Below are 14549 nucleotides of genomic sequence, written 5' to 3'. Positions count from 1 at the left end.
GCTGTCCAGCCTCGTCTTGAATGCCTCCAGTGTGGGAGAGACTAACCTGCTTCACTGAGTCTTCATTGAGACTAACCTGCTTTCCTTGTTTTTGTTTTGATTTAAATTGTACACTTAGGGTGAAGATGTGAGTATGGGTATTTGGATGGCAGCCATTGGGCCAAAACGATATCAGGTATGTTTTACTAGGCTGCAATGTTATGCACACTTACTCAGGAATAAACTCCATTCAACTCAGTGGGATTTCTGAATAAAATCTGTAGGATTGCAATGTAAATATATATTTTTACTCAGTCACTTTAACAAGTTTATCAATTAAATGTGTGCATATTACTAAAACCTCAATAAAAGGTGTCTTTTTAGAGATATTGAAAGAAATATGTGAAAACTTACAATTTAATAAAGAAGCAATTACACATCATTAGAAGGAATGCCATATTTTTGTTCTCTAAGACACTAACTGAAAGTAAAATAGCCTCAAACTGTAAGGAAGCATTCCCTTTTAGCCTTACCACTTAAAACAGTCCCCCAGTGATTAATCAAGTAAAAATTTAGGCTAGGATCCCAAAAACCAAGAAACTGTTTTCCATGGGCTCTGCACTTGTTTTTCCTCAAACACCAGCCCAGCCCAGCCCCCATGTTCATGGCAATCTGATTTTGAATCTGAGGACTTTAAAACTGAGGTCAGGTTGCTCACATGTAACTGGTTCATTGAGTGGTCAGCTGTGCATTCACATTTTTAAATTATTATTATTGATAATTTATTTCTATACCACCCAATAGCCAGAGCTCTCTGAGTGGTTCACGAAAATTACAAAACATAGTATCAGAACTTTAATATACAAAATTTAAAAACAATTTAAACAGCTAAAAGAGTTACAATAAGATACTAGGCACTGATAAAACAACTGACCTTAGAATGCCATCCTATCTCATCAAATGCCTGGGAGTAGAGGACAGTCTTAACCTGGTGCTGAAAAGATGACAATGTTGATGCCAAGTGGACCTCAGTCAGGATATCATTCCGCAGTCAGGGGGCTACCACAGCGAAGGCCCTCTCCCTTGCTGCCACCCTCCGAACCTCCCTAGGATGTTGACATATGGGTTTTCTCCCTCCACAGAGCCTCAGTCTAAATGTTCTAGAGGTCAAGTTTTTGGCAGGAAAACAAATAAATCTTTTAACAAGATAGTGAAATACTGAAATTGCTGCTAACTTTTAAAGAGGAGACTACCGACATTAGAATGCCATCATATCTTATCAAATGCCTGGGAGTAGAAGACAGTCTTAACCTGGTGCTGAAAAGATGACAATGTTGGTGCCAAGTGGACCTCAGTGGGGATATCATTCCATGGTCGGGGGGCTACCACAGAGAAGGCTCTCTCCCTTGTTGCCACCCTCTGAACTGCCCTAGGATGTTGACATATGGGTTTTGTCCCTCCACAGAGCCTCAGTCTAAATATTCTAGAGCTCAAGTTTTTGGCAGAAAAACAGATAAACCTTTTAACAAGATAGTGAAATACTGAAATTGCTGCTAACCTTTAAAGAGGAGACTACAAAGACTTCCAGTTGTTATTGCTGTAAGCTGCCTTGGGAGGGCTTCTGCCCTGAAAGGCGGCCAAGAAATATTTAAATAAATAAACAAATAATAAAATGTATTGAAAACAAAAATTGTAACACTGTCAGTAAGACAGAAGTAGCCTGGTCTACTCCATGCTGGGCTACAAAATGGACAAACTTGGTCCACTTAGCCCCATAGGACCTTCTAGTGGCCAGTTTACGACTGTCTCTGTCACTGCCTGTATCTTTGGTTGTACTGCCAAGTGGGATGGATCTGCCATGCCATCAGTCCAAGAGCCTATAGGTCCAGATGACATATTTGTCCCTTGTCTGGGGAGAGAAGGCCCAGGCTTGCTGGATGTACATGTGTTGCAACATGAGGAGAACAGTAAACCAAGGCTGTCAAGGCCACCATGGGGTCACCAGGATGCAGTTGAGATCCCCTGCAGCTTGTTGATCATGTTTGTGAGCAGGGGAATCAGGTGGGAGGCAGAATAGTCCCAAGCGAATAGGAATGCATTTCCCGTAGGATTGCATCTTCCCCTGTTCTGGTGCACTGGCAGTTGGCAGTCATGGTGAAGAGATCCATCACTGAAAAAGCATCTATTCTACTGATCATTTCAACGTCCACTAATGGCAAGAGCTTTGAGTACAGCTCAGACAGTCCACTAGGAGTTGTCCTGCCACATTGCAGTGATGAAGGTATGGTGGTGGATTCAGCACTCCCATATGTCCAGTGTGAGGTGAAGCAGAATGCATAAATGCATTTCCCCTTGTTAATTTACATACCAGGCTCCACACTGTAGTTTTTAACACCTGAAGGGCCTTCATCACTTCATGCAGCTCAGGCATATTGATATTTAAATCCTTTTCCCTCTTGGTCCACATGAGACAGCAATGAGTGCTCCATCCAGTCATCAAAAGTGACTACAATGGACAGCATTAATGGAATGAAAGTCATACCTTTCAGTAGATTGCAGTGTTGTATCCAGTACCCAAGGAGTGCCTTACATATGTAGGTATGTGAAGACTAAACAGTTTCTGGTCTCTTCCTGCGGGTAATGCTTTGATGAACTACTGCTGGAACAACCTCATTCACAGGTGGGCAAATGGTATTACTGCCACAGTGAATGCCATGAGGCCTTGGAGACACAGGATTTGGTGAGCTGTAATAACAGGAGCACGAGATACTTGGGCTGCCAAGGTCAGCAAGGCACTGACTGTCTTGATGGGGAGGTAAGCTGTCATGCCTCCCTCGGACTCCTCCGAGGATGAAGGAGAATGGCAGGCTCCAGACCCAGGGGAAGGGACCTGCACAGAAGGAGCCCGAGCCCCCTTACCCCCTGTGGATGTTCCATGCCCAGCTGCAGTCCCCCCAGAGGATTCGGAGGGCAAAACGCCACTGATCCCTGCAGAGCGAAGTCAGCTGCATGCCTGGAAGCATGTTTAAGACAGGCTCTCAGAGGCAGGAGGACTGATTGGATGCAGCTGCCTCAAGTCGTGACCGTTAAAAGTGGAAAGCAGGCTTGGGCAAGACTGCTGAAGAACAACGTTGTGTTGCATGCCGGCCTTCGAACCTGACACACTGCCTTGCTCGTGTTCCCTTGTGTGTTCTGGACCTCGGTCTGGACAATGGACTTCTCTTTGCCTCAATGCTTTGGATTCACTGCCCGGGTAAAACATTCCTTGCTACAGATGCTTTTTCACTCCCCCAGCCTTGGACAGGTTTACGACCCTATTATCAGCCAGTGATTTATTGCTGCCAGCCGTGGTCAGCTGGGAGGAGCCTGCAGCTTGTTTGAATCCGAATGGGCTTCTTTGCTTTGGAGATTCTTTGATGGGAGAAGGTGGGATTGTTCCTGTTGACATACAAACCAAACTTTACCAGTAGGTCAAGGGGAGTTGGTTCACCGTCAGAGAATACCATGGGAATGGGCCACCAGTAGCCAGTTGTCTCTTTAGGCAAAAGTGGTTGTATCTAGAAGGCATGGGTGAGCAACAACTACTTGGTAAAAACTTTCAGCGTGGAGGCCTGGCCAAATGGTAAGACTTGGAAAGGCTGGTGACCTACAACAAGGCTGAGATAATATCGATGGTATGATCTGATGGAAATATGAAAGTAAGAGTCCTTGAGAGCTATAGAGGCAAACCAATCTCCCCAATCTGAGGAGGGGAATAATATTCACTAAGGGAACCAACTTTTGGTGGTGATAAATGTATTTACACCCCTTAAACCTAGAATAGCGCATAGGCCACTGTCTTTTTGGGGGACAGTGAAAAACCTTGAGAAAAACATTTTGGATGTCTCCCCTGGCAGAACAGGTCTATCATGCCCTTTTCCCCCAGAGTAAATGAAGGTGGATGACCTGGACAATTCCTGAAGATGAAGGGGAGTGGAATTTGATGGCATAGGCTTTGTGCACCCTGGTAAGGACCCAGTTGTCTGTTGCTATGGTGTACTAGGCCACCATGAAGTGGCAATGTGTGCTGCCAAACATCAGGCCCAGTGATGGCTGGTGGTCAAGATGCTGCTTGGATGAATCAGCTGGCTAATGGTGGTAAATAGGACGGAACTTGGTGCTGAAGAGAGTTCTTGGAATCACAAGATGACTATGTCTGAGAAGACCTAGTGGCTGTGTTCTGGACTAGATGAACACCTGTGCTAAGCTCGAGAATGGAGGGAAAAATATTGTTGGGCAGTGATCGCCATGCAATGTGCCGTAGTTTTCATTTTCCGAACTCTATAATACATCTGTCCTCGTGCTAAACAGACGGTCATCTGGCACTTGATGCACTTGAGATTAGGTTTTTTGAGTTTACCGAGATCAAGAAACCTCCCTGGAGTTATACCAAAGTGGGCTGCTTGCCTCGAGCTCAGGGAGGATCTGGGGCAGATGAAGGAGAGTGAGAAAGAACTCTAGGTTGTGGTGGTACTGGAGGCGTGTCCATAGGTACCAAGGCCATGACTGATACCACAGACAGTGCTGAGCAGGCATCTATAAGTATTGAGGTCCCAGCTGTTCCCAAAGACAGAGAAAGGTGACTTGGTAAAAAGGCCATTGTGCTTACTCGGTGATGACATGGCTGGCGCCAGTGTGGAGCAAAGACTCAATTTTTTGAGCCGGACAATTCATAGATACGGTGCCAGAAGCTTACCACAAGGTCTAGATGACCCAATCATGGCATGCCTGTTGGGTAAAGCTCTAACCATGAGGGGATGGTTCCATGAGATGGCCATCTCCCAGGCAGAGCAGGCATAAGGAGTGCCCCTCTGTGGGTGGTAGCTTGCTCCCATCCGTAATACATTTGTAGAAGGGAGCCTTCAAGGGGAGCGCCTGAGGGCACAGGAGCCAAAATAAAATGCAAAAATGAAGAAAAGAGAAGAAAACAAATAGAGAGAAACATGAAAGGAACAAGGTAACGAAAAGGGATGAGGAGGACTCAGTCTGTCTCTCAAGGAGAGAACATGTCAAACAGTGCAGCACTGAAGGAGGAACTGCCCAGGGACAGTGGGAGCCATGCCCTTTGTGCATGTACAGGGGAAGTGTGGGCAGCCTTCCCATCAAAAAACTCCGCTCTAGAGCGTTCCAAGTGAGGCCCTTCACAGGTGCAGAAACTCAGATGTGTGATGCACAGAGACCATGAAGAATTTATGACATGGCAATGGAGGAAAAAAATAAAAAATAAAATCCTTACTGGCACAAGCTCCCCCAATGATTTTTGTGACAGGACAAACACCTACACAAGGCAGTGTCTAGGGAGGATAAGCAAATGCGCTTGTAGAAAAAAACTTCCAAAGGATCAATACATCTTCCAAAAAATCTAGAGGAGAGCAAGCTTGGTGATATTATATCGCCCTTAAATAGCCATAAGATGCACAAGCAGTTTAACGATAGTTTAGAAATGTTTAGAACTCTGTAAAAGGTAACCTTAAAACAACTTGTGACCAGAAAAAAATCCTGAAAAGCACCAAGCACAAATAAATTAATTATACACACACTTGGCCAAATGTAAAGAGGGTTATTTTTCTTTAAGTATAAAATAAATATTTGTGTAGTCATGTTTGTTTCATCGTACTATAAATGTTCATACTGAATCCCATTATTGTTTTCTTGTAAGATGTTAAATATCACCTGCATTTGTTTTGGTCCATTGTTTCCAAAATTTTTGACATTTTCAAAAAATGACACAAAAAATGACTAGTGACATTTTCTCCATGATTTAAAAATGGAGGCATACTTCACTCTCGCACTCAAAAAGACAGATTTATTTTTTCAGCATCCTGAAAAATGGACAAGCATCCTAATTACAGCTGTGCTTGTCTTGTGTGAATAATTGTGGTGCAATTTGCCTGTTGTCTCTTGGGACAATGTCTGTGCCTATATGTTGGCAGAGAGCAGGGAGGATCAGTGCTTCATGAGGACTCCACAATGTAGGCATAGAGTAGCATCCTGGCGCACAGTTTATGAACCACTGATCTAGTCATCACAATTGGTTATGTTTTCCAGTGTTGAGTATACTTCCTTTAAACTCCTTAACTTTGGGGTCTCCGACATGGTGCCCATGGGCACCAGTGTACCCACACACCCCTCTTTGTGCGCACCAGGCTCCCTGTACCTCCGGATTTTATTTTATTAAGATTTAAACAAATAAAATACATATTTTTAGCTGGGAGGTTGGCATGCTGTAAAGCAAAGTGCTGCCTCCAGTGCCCTCTTTATTTGGGTTCAAAAGAATGACTTGTTTTGAAGCTCAGACACCCCCCCCCCCCCCCGCCTTCTTGAGCAAGTTATTTTTCTATTAGTCTCAACAGTTTGGCTTCTGGGAAGTCTGAGTTTCAAGACCGTGCCTGGTCGTGCCCACCATGGTAGCCATTTTATGAATGACAAGGCCTCCCATGGTAGCCATTTGGTGAGACTGCCTGCAACACTCAAAATTCCAAATGTGCCCACAGACCCAAAAAGGTTGGGGACCCCATCTTAATTGTTCAAGGGTGAGGTAAATAGATAAGCTCTCCAAGTGGGCAATATATTCAATTTAGACATAGATTATGGCTTGTATCTAAAGAGCCACTAGCATGATTAGAAGGCACTTCTGCTAGTGCAGGGGAAGGAAACTCCTCAGTTTCTGCAGATCCCCCCTCTCCTTAAGCAGCAGTTCTTCTGGAGCATCCCTTAACTCTCAGGAACAGCTTTATGACCTGTTGGGGTAGAAAAACTTTGTTATGCAAGTTGTTTGCTGTTTTTAGGCTTGTATCAATATTAGAAGTAAATCAGGGACCTGATTCTCATTCAGAAAGAAAATATAAGGGAAACCAACAATGATGCAGCAGTGTACAGCGTGCCTAAGGTGTCATACTTGCATTATTGCCAGTCATCTTATACTCCTATTATGAACTGTTTATGGAAGTAAGTTCCATAGATGTCAGCGGGGCAACTTTCATTGCAATTCAACAAATCCAAACTGTGGGGAAGGAAGGTTTTGGATCAGAAGCAGGGCTTTTCAATGATAGTACCCATTTTATTCCTGGAGAGATTTGTTCTGTTCTTTTTGTTAAATTAGAATTAGCTATGTTATAGCTTCTCTGATAGTGAATCTTGATTGTGGCTTTATAGTGCATTTCATTGCTGCTTTTTTGGAATTTTGATGCTGTTTCCTTTTTATTATTGTTCTTGGTTTTAATTTGTTGCGCAAGGTGTGCAACAGCCTGTGTTCAACATGTTTCCCCAGATCATGTCTTGTGACTAGACACAGGTGTAGCTGTGTGTGTAAGCTTTATACCTCCCAGTTCCCTGGGGCAGGATGGCAAATCCATTGGTTCCAGTGGTTTGAGGTCACCGCTGTAGTTAGCAATTTGAAAAGTTCTTGGCCAGTGATCTGCGCTCAGGTGGTAGCATATAACCTGATGGCTGATGTTTAAAAAACCAGCACTTGTGAGTTCATTCTTTAACTGTAGAGAGCTCTTACCATGTTAACTACACCATAAGAAACTAATGTAAACAGTTGTTTCTTTTTGTTATATTCTGCTGTTTAAACTTGGCTGATAGGGATGGTGAAAATCAATGGAGTAATTCAGAGGTCTTCCCCTCACCTCCAGCTTTCTTTGAATACTTTGCCTATCTTAAACCAGCATTTGCCACTACCTCTGTTCCCAGCTCAGTCCGTATGTAAATCATAGAATAGTAGGGTTGGAAGGGGCCTACAAGGCCATCTGCTTCAATGCAGGAATCCAAAGGTAAATAATATTCAGTATAGATGGAAGTGCAGGTACCAACCTACCCCATCATCTGTATTTTAAAATTGCATATTGCAAGAGAACATTTGTCTAATCAGTTCCCCCTGAAGCTGCCTTTGGAACTATGGTTTACTGGGGGTGTGACTGTTTATCAGTGTTTGCAGCATTTTGTTTGCTCTTAAAGAGCCTTTGAAATAATTCTTTCAAACAGGACAATCTCTGGTTGTGTGAGAAGACATGTGAGAGTGGTATGCTATCCTCTCCTCAGTATTCTCCAGAGGAACTTGAAGAACTCTGGAGAATAAAGGAACGATGTGGAGATCCCTGCAAATGTGAAGAAAGATGAAGGCTTGACAAAACAAATTACAGCATCATCTGAACACCACCATAGGAAAACTGGTGGAGTATTCAGTCATGCACTGGAGAAGAAATGAAGGGAAAAGTCTCCAAGCAGCTTCTAACAAAAGAAATTCCTTACATAAGAAACCCCATGAATCTCCCCTGTAGTTTGTTGCTTGTGACAAATGTGTGTGCTTACCCCACTGCTTACATGCAATGAGACAGGTATGTACACTTACTATGGGTGGCAAACTACAGATGGAATTCACACATTCTTCACAGAAGTGCTTCATGTAGGTAATTTGTCTTGTGTGAAATAGCCCTTAGAGCAGTGTTTGCACATCCCCCTTCTTTTTCATAAAGGGATACTTTCAACCAGAGTAGTTTTACAAAGCCAAATATGAATGCAAAGCAATTTCCTTTACTAGTAAGCTACAAAGGTAGATGAACTTGACCCTCTCATGCATTTAGTGTATAAACCAATAAGGACTTGAGGGTAGGCTTAGGAAGGCAGGTGTACTACTGTAAAAACTGTGTAATTAAGCCTGCAATTCTGGGCCAATATGCCGTGTTTTATAGGTCAGATAGCACACATGCAGTTGCTTCTTAAGATCTGAGGAATCAAGAGTTATGTTACTATCCGAAGTTTAATTTCAGGCTGTGTCCCAAATGCAGAGGGGAGGGAATAGATAGTACCTCAGGGTGGAAATACATACTAGTGCACTATCATACAACTGACTATAAAGAGAGGTGTTGAATGCTGCAGTAGTTCTACATTATCTTTGTACTTTTAACCAACAACTGGAGGGTCCAGGGGCAGTAGGCCCTTTCTCCGTGCAACGCTATGGGTTTTTTCTCTTAGTGAAGCAATTTTATGGTTGCTCATAGTGTATGGCCACTGGGGCGGGTGGGCAGTGAGAATACCTCAGCTTTTAACTGACTTCTATAAGTTAGCAGTGCAGCACAAAGCAGAGATTAAACTTATTTTCATTAAGTTGGTTAAAGCTTTCCTTTTCTCAAAAATGAGGCATGGCACTGTTTTTAAAAGTTATTTATTAACAAAAGTGCAGGATCTAGTAGTTTGTCTAGCAAATAGCTTTTCATCTTTTTTTATATCAAGGTTCTTCCAGATAAGTTACAAATCAACATATAAACTTGATTGTAGAGGCTCTGCTAGCAGCATAAAACTACTTTCCAAAAGATGCATTAAAGGCAGCTGTTACCATCGTACTAGAATGCAGTCTTCATTTTCAATTGAGTAGAACTGCAAGGGCTTTAAGTTATTGTCCAGTTCAAATTCTTTGCCTTTCATCTAGGAAAAGAACAGATTCAGGTAGATATTAGACTTGCATCTTAATCTTGTATACCTTTGAAAAAAGACTGAAGATCAAGTCACTATTATTCATAGGAAGCTGAACAATGCCCAAAATTATGGTACAATTGCTCTTTTTTAAAGGAATCAATTCATTCAATAGTGTTAGAGTGCAGTGTTGACTTTAGCAGTGTGACAAGTTGTATTCTGAATTCATGTACTGTTGCATTACTGAACTTGAGCTTACTTTAGAACTCTCATAGGATAATTTCAGTTCTGAACCTGGGATTTTAAGTAGCCGATACAGCAATCCTTTGACTTTCTGAATAGTCATAGAATCTGTACAAGAAAAAGAAAACTGTTCAACTACGAATAGTTACCATTTGATGCATTTATACCACAGCAACTTCAGTTCTAGCAAACACTTATATTAAATTAGATTTGTTTGAGTCTATCTCTTGCAGCTCTGAGGAAACAATTACTAGCACCTCAATCTGACATTAGGGTAGTAATACTAAACAAAACAAAACTATAAACCAAATTGGTGATTTTCCAGTTTATGTATACAACACACTGACTTACCTAAGTGACCTTCAGGACTTAGTTTGTGGCATTGCTCTTTTGTACTTTGACATTAGGAGTGGAGCCCTTCCCCCTGCAGAAAATGAATGTAATTCTAGGACTTCTTATCATGAGGTCCCAAAAACTGTGTATGCTAGTTAGTTCCAGATTACCACTAGCTTTATGCACTTAAATTATGAACCAATACATATGAACTTGAAGGTGTATTTTTGTAGTAAGATTTGAAGGAGTAAGTTAGTTTTTTTTTAAAAAAAAATCTCTATTCTAAATTCGAACAATACAAGATTCTGGGTAATTTTCCCCCTACTTCATTTAAAGCTTTATCTGAAGGCACAGCAATAGTGAGTTATTCCTCTATTGTCACAAAATGTACTTAGAAAAATATTTTTCTATTAACTTTTTTGAAAAAGCTGTATCATTTTATGCAACTTGTGATAAATGTGATTTTTATTTTAGAATAAATACTTTTCAAAATACAATGTCAAATGTCTTATTAAGAATATCTGAATATTGTATGGATCATGTATTGTATTACCACAGATAACAAAGCAGAGAAGATACTACTCTTCACCAGAAACTCCTACGGAAAATGATGGGCTTTATATCCATAGAATAAATGTATTGTCCATCTCACATGAAGGGACACCCGAGGTCAGTTGCACTTGTATTTATATGGTACAAACAAGCATATATGAGTGATGAGACTGGGAATGGGTCTTGGGTTAGCAGCTTCTTCCCCCACTTGTTGAAAGTAATGCTGAAACTGGGAGATCCAGAGATGGATTCTCTAAAACGCTTTTGCTGTTCCTCATATTCAGTACTGCTCTGCCAAACTCAGTTGACAAGAGGCCTATTTCTCACTGAACAGTAGCATGTTGGAGAGAAATCTAGAATCTTTTCACTTGATATTCTAGTTTTCTATGTGGAGGATTTTTTTAGTGGAAGAGCATTAAGTTATGTGAGCCTCCATCTGCAGTCTGAAGTGGTACAGGTTAGACCCAACTTTACCAATCCAGTGAGAACTAGGCCTTTGACCAGAGCTTAATGTGGTCAGCAGAGACTAATCTTTTCGAACTTTGCAGATGCATGTTACTGTCTTTGTAGTGTGGCCACCTCATATACAGAGAGGTGGAGAACATGTTAAATACGTATACAGATTGATGTCTTGTTCGTAAACAATTTCATCTAGCTTTATTCCAAGCTCCCTCCATTAAGCACATAGCATTTTAGAGTATTCAGTGCTTATTAATTTATTTTTCTTGTTCTGCTTCAAAATAACGCTCTTTTAAAGATGCTTTTAAAGACATGGCAATATCAGAATGAGGATAGCTGTTAAAAACTTAAAAACCAAGACAGGAAAAACTGCACCCTTAAAAACTGTACCCATTTTACTATAGAATATGTGAAGGGGATAATTCGCATAATATAGACACACAGAAACAATGACATGCAATATTGATTCCTCACTTTACCTGGTAGCTTCTTCTGTATGGGCTTCTGTTCAGGTTTGTCAGGACACTTAAATGTCAAAGCTTAGGAGCGGAAAAAATTGAGTGAGAAGCTGATATAATTCAAACATTCAAAAATCCTCTAAACACAATATATATTTATTAGAGGCAAGTGAAAAAGTATGAGTATTTCCACTGAACTCCTGGTGCGCTGGCACTGAAAACTAAAACTAAAGCTGAGGGAGGAGGCTTAAAGATGTTTCCAACCATGACCACTGTGCTGAAAAATCAAGGCACCATTGTAGGTCTGTTAGGGATGTGCACAGAATCACAACTGAGTTATCCTTAAAACTTCACCAGACCTGGATACAAACACTTACATTATACTTCACTGTATTCTTCTAGAAAATATATGTTTAGATCAATTAGTATAATTTTATATCTTACTCAGCAGCTGATTTTTTAGGGAAAAAGGCTGTTCTCTTTTCAGTTCCCCATCTTCAGGGGCACCATATTCTGTTAGGGAAAAAATAACAGAAATAGGTAAGTGATACATTTATTGAACCAGTGTGGAAGTTTGCTGATACTGGCAAATAAAGGAAGGGCCAGAACTACATTGTTTTAAACTTTTCAGACGTTTCCTACTGGTGCAGGCATCATATCCCTAGATGGTTGCATAAGGGGCACAAAAAAGAGAAAGGTCTGATGTGGCATTGTTCTTTTCTTTGTAGATTGTGGCAGCCCTGCAGTGTCCCATTTTCCCATTTGACATGCAAATGGATGGGAAATTGGGCAAGTCTTTTTGGGAGTGCACAGCCATGCTGTGGTTTGCAAATCACAGTAGGAATGTACAAAACCCCTTCAAAACTCCAAGAAATCTACATACAAAAGTGCCAATATACTGAAAACAGAAGAATAGCTCCAGATTCATCCACCAATGACAGAGAGGCTTAGTAAAACATCTCGCATGAGGAACAGCTGAGCCAAAAATAACTTAGTTCTGCTATTCTGCATGCCCAGTTAAGGATTTTTCCAAGGTAGAAACATATAGGCTAGTATCTTCTCTTGGCTACAGGCAGGGTCAAGTGGCTTGCATACTAAAAAGAGGAGCTTTCTAGATGTTTCTGGTAACAGGATCATCCTAATCACGTTCCCCGGCAACTAGTGTACATGGGCATGCTGCCTCTGATCCGGGAGTGTATAGCCATCAGGACTAGTAGCCACTAGTAGTTCATTAAGATCATCTTACAGAGACCCAATTTGCATGTAATGACGAACTATGGGTTAAAACAACCATAGTTAGTCAAGGCCGTGCCCAAGTGAGTTGCCTCCCACCCACTCACCACTTCTGCTTTGCATCTGCTTTGGTGAACAACCCAGGAATTCCTCATTCAAACTCTGTGTTGTTTCTCCCTCAACAGCCAAGAGTTCTGGGTTTGCACATCATGACGAACAACCCAGAAACAGGGTGTTCCCGAGTTGTTTAGGAAAGCAGATGGAAAACATATTGTGTTGTAATGTTTAATTTTGCCTATTTTGTAATTAATCTGAAATGTTATTATGTTAGTATCAGTGAAATGAGTTGTTCATTATTGTAATAAGGTCCTATTATAATGATGTATTGGTATGCTTTTTTGTTGTTGTACTGCTGTTTTGTTAGCCGCTTTGGGCACTTTTTGTGGAAAAGTGGCATATAATTTAAATGATGGTGGTGATGATGATGATGATGATGAAGACAGAAGTGGCAAGTGGGTGGGAGGGAGGCAGTGTACCTGCTCACTTATGTGTGGCCCTGACTATGAGTTGCTTAACCCATAGTTGGTCATTGGCTGAGTTCACACAACACAACAACCCATACTCAAGGTTGAGTATGGGTTGTTGTGTTGTGTGAACCCAGCTGTGCTAACAAGCCATGGTTTGTTAACCACGAACAACTCAAAGTTCACAGCCCAACAACAAACTAGGGGTTCTCTTCATGGGCTGTTTGTAGACAACAAATCATGGTTTGTTAGCACAGCTGGGTTCACACAATGCAACAACCCACAGTTCGACAAGAACCCACACACTCAACCCATACTCAGTCCTGAGTATTGGTTGTCATGTTGTGTGAACCCAGCCACTATCTGCAAACTGGGTCAATAGCTCTTCTTCACGTCCCACCAATATCCAAGTTGGGATGAGATGTGGGAGAGGGCCTTTTCTGTGGCTGAACCTACGTTCTGTAACTCGCTACTAAGGGAGGCCCACTGTGCCCTCTCAGATGGCCTTTGGTAAAAACCTCTCTCTTTTGGCGGGTATCTGGCCTGCAGAGCTGTTAATTTAATGGATATGCCCAGGATATCCATTTTCAATTATTTTACCAGCTGTGTACTTTATCAGCTGGATTTTTATATGTTGCTGTTGGTTTATACTGTTGGCCCCCTAAAACATTTTAATTGAAAAATGTGTGTGTTTATCTGTTTAAAACGAAGTCTTCAGCTACTAGCAGGTTCACTTCAACAGAACTTTAAAAAGGGTGCTATTTGCCTTGTTTCAATTTCTTTTGAAACCCATGGCTAATATATAACAATGTACCCACAAAAACCTTTACAAGAATAGACAAATTTTACTTAGCTGAAGCAGGATTTTACAGGAATGTGACAGAGAGTGGTGCCTACATTGTCTGAGAGCTGCTGGTTATGGTACTCACTTAGGACTAACACTGCTTCTGTACAACCCAGATATGAATACGGTTTCCCTCTGGCACCTCAGGAGAAAGGGATTTTTTTTCTTATCTGTAAATTCCCATTCCAGGGCAGTATCAAGGGGAAGACAATCAACTTGTTAAATTTTCTGAACAAAGATGTTCAATTCTGAAAACTAGGAAGTTCTAACTTCCATCTATGTGCTATCATGTTGTCCTCGATATTTTCTCCCGAGTGTTTTGTTAGAAATGTATTGTGTTGGATAAGTTTAGTAGTCCCTCCCCCTTTCGGTCCTAGCAAACTGTACTTGCTTGCAGCAAGAAGAGGTGCGATTCCAAGATGTAATGACTGACTTCCTCTTCCACCTCCAAGAGTCTGGGGCCCCACAATC

General features: G+C 41.5%; 2 protein-coding genes across 9 annotated transcripts in view; one reads left to right on the top strand and one right to left on the bottom strand.

The window, feature by feature from the left end:
- The window catches only part of B3GALNT2 (beta-1,3-N-acetylgalactosaminyltransferase 2), a 57214-nt gene that overhangs the window by 40578 nt on the left and 2087 nt on the right, over nt 1-14549 (top strand). For 2 of the 3 annotated variants that reach the window (XM_084828177.1, XM_084828179.1), the window contains 2 exons: nt 119-175; nt 8005-10496. In XM_084828177.1, coding sequence (XP_084684303.1) covers nt 119-175; nt 8005-8139 — 192 coding nt within the window. In that variant the 3' untranslated portion in view covers nt 8140-10496. Of the gene's footprint in view, nt 1-118; nt 176-8004; nt 10497-10566; nt 10678-14549 lie in introns of those variants that run through there. The other variant, XR_014786796.1, reaches the window with a different exon arrangement.
- TBCE (tubulin folding cofactor E) overlaps nt 9175-14549 on the bottom strand; it is a 40429-nt gene continuing 35054 nt past the window's right edge. For 2 of the 6 annotated variants that reach the window (XR_014786794.1, XR_014786795.1), the window contains 5 exons: nt 11922-11990; nt 11499-11558; nt 10027-10099; nt 9692-9783; nt 9176-9444 (listed from right to left, as the gene is read on the bottom strand). Coding sequence is in view for 4 of the 6 variants with exons in the window: in XM_084828175.1 (XP_084684301.1) it covers nt 9352-9444; nt 9692-9783; nt 11499-11558; nt 11922-11990 (314 nt within the window). In the remaining 2 variants the exon portion in view is untranslated. Of the gene's footprint in view, nt 9445-9691; nt 9784-9941; nt 10100-11498; nt 11559-11921; nt 11991-14549 lie in introns of those variants that run through there. The other 4 variants (XM_084828175.1, XM_084828176.1, XM_084828173.1 and 1 more) reach the window with 3 other exon arrangements.

The sequence above is a fragment of the Heloderma suspectum genome, chromosome 1 (genome assembly GCF_057233095.1).
Source record: "Heloderma suspectum isolate Gila_16-S chromosome 1, 16-S_ref, whole genome shotgun sequence".
Taxonomy (NCBI): Eukaryota; Metazoa; Chordata; class Lepidosauria; order Squamata; family Helodermatidae; genus Heloderma; species Heloderma suspectum.
The sequence above is the reverse complement of the archived record's forward strand: the minus strand, read 5'-3'. Positions and strand labels throughout refer to the sequence as shown.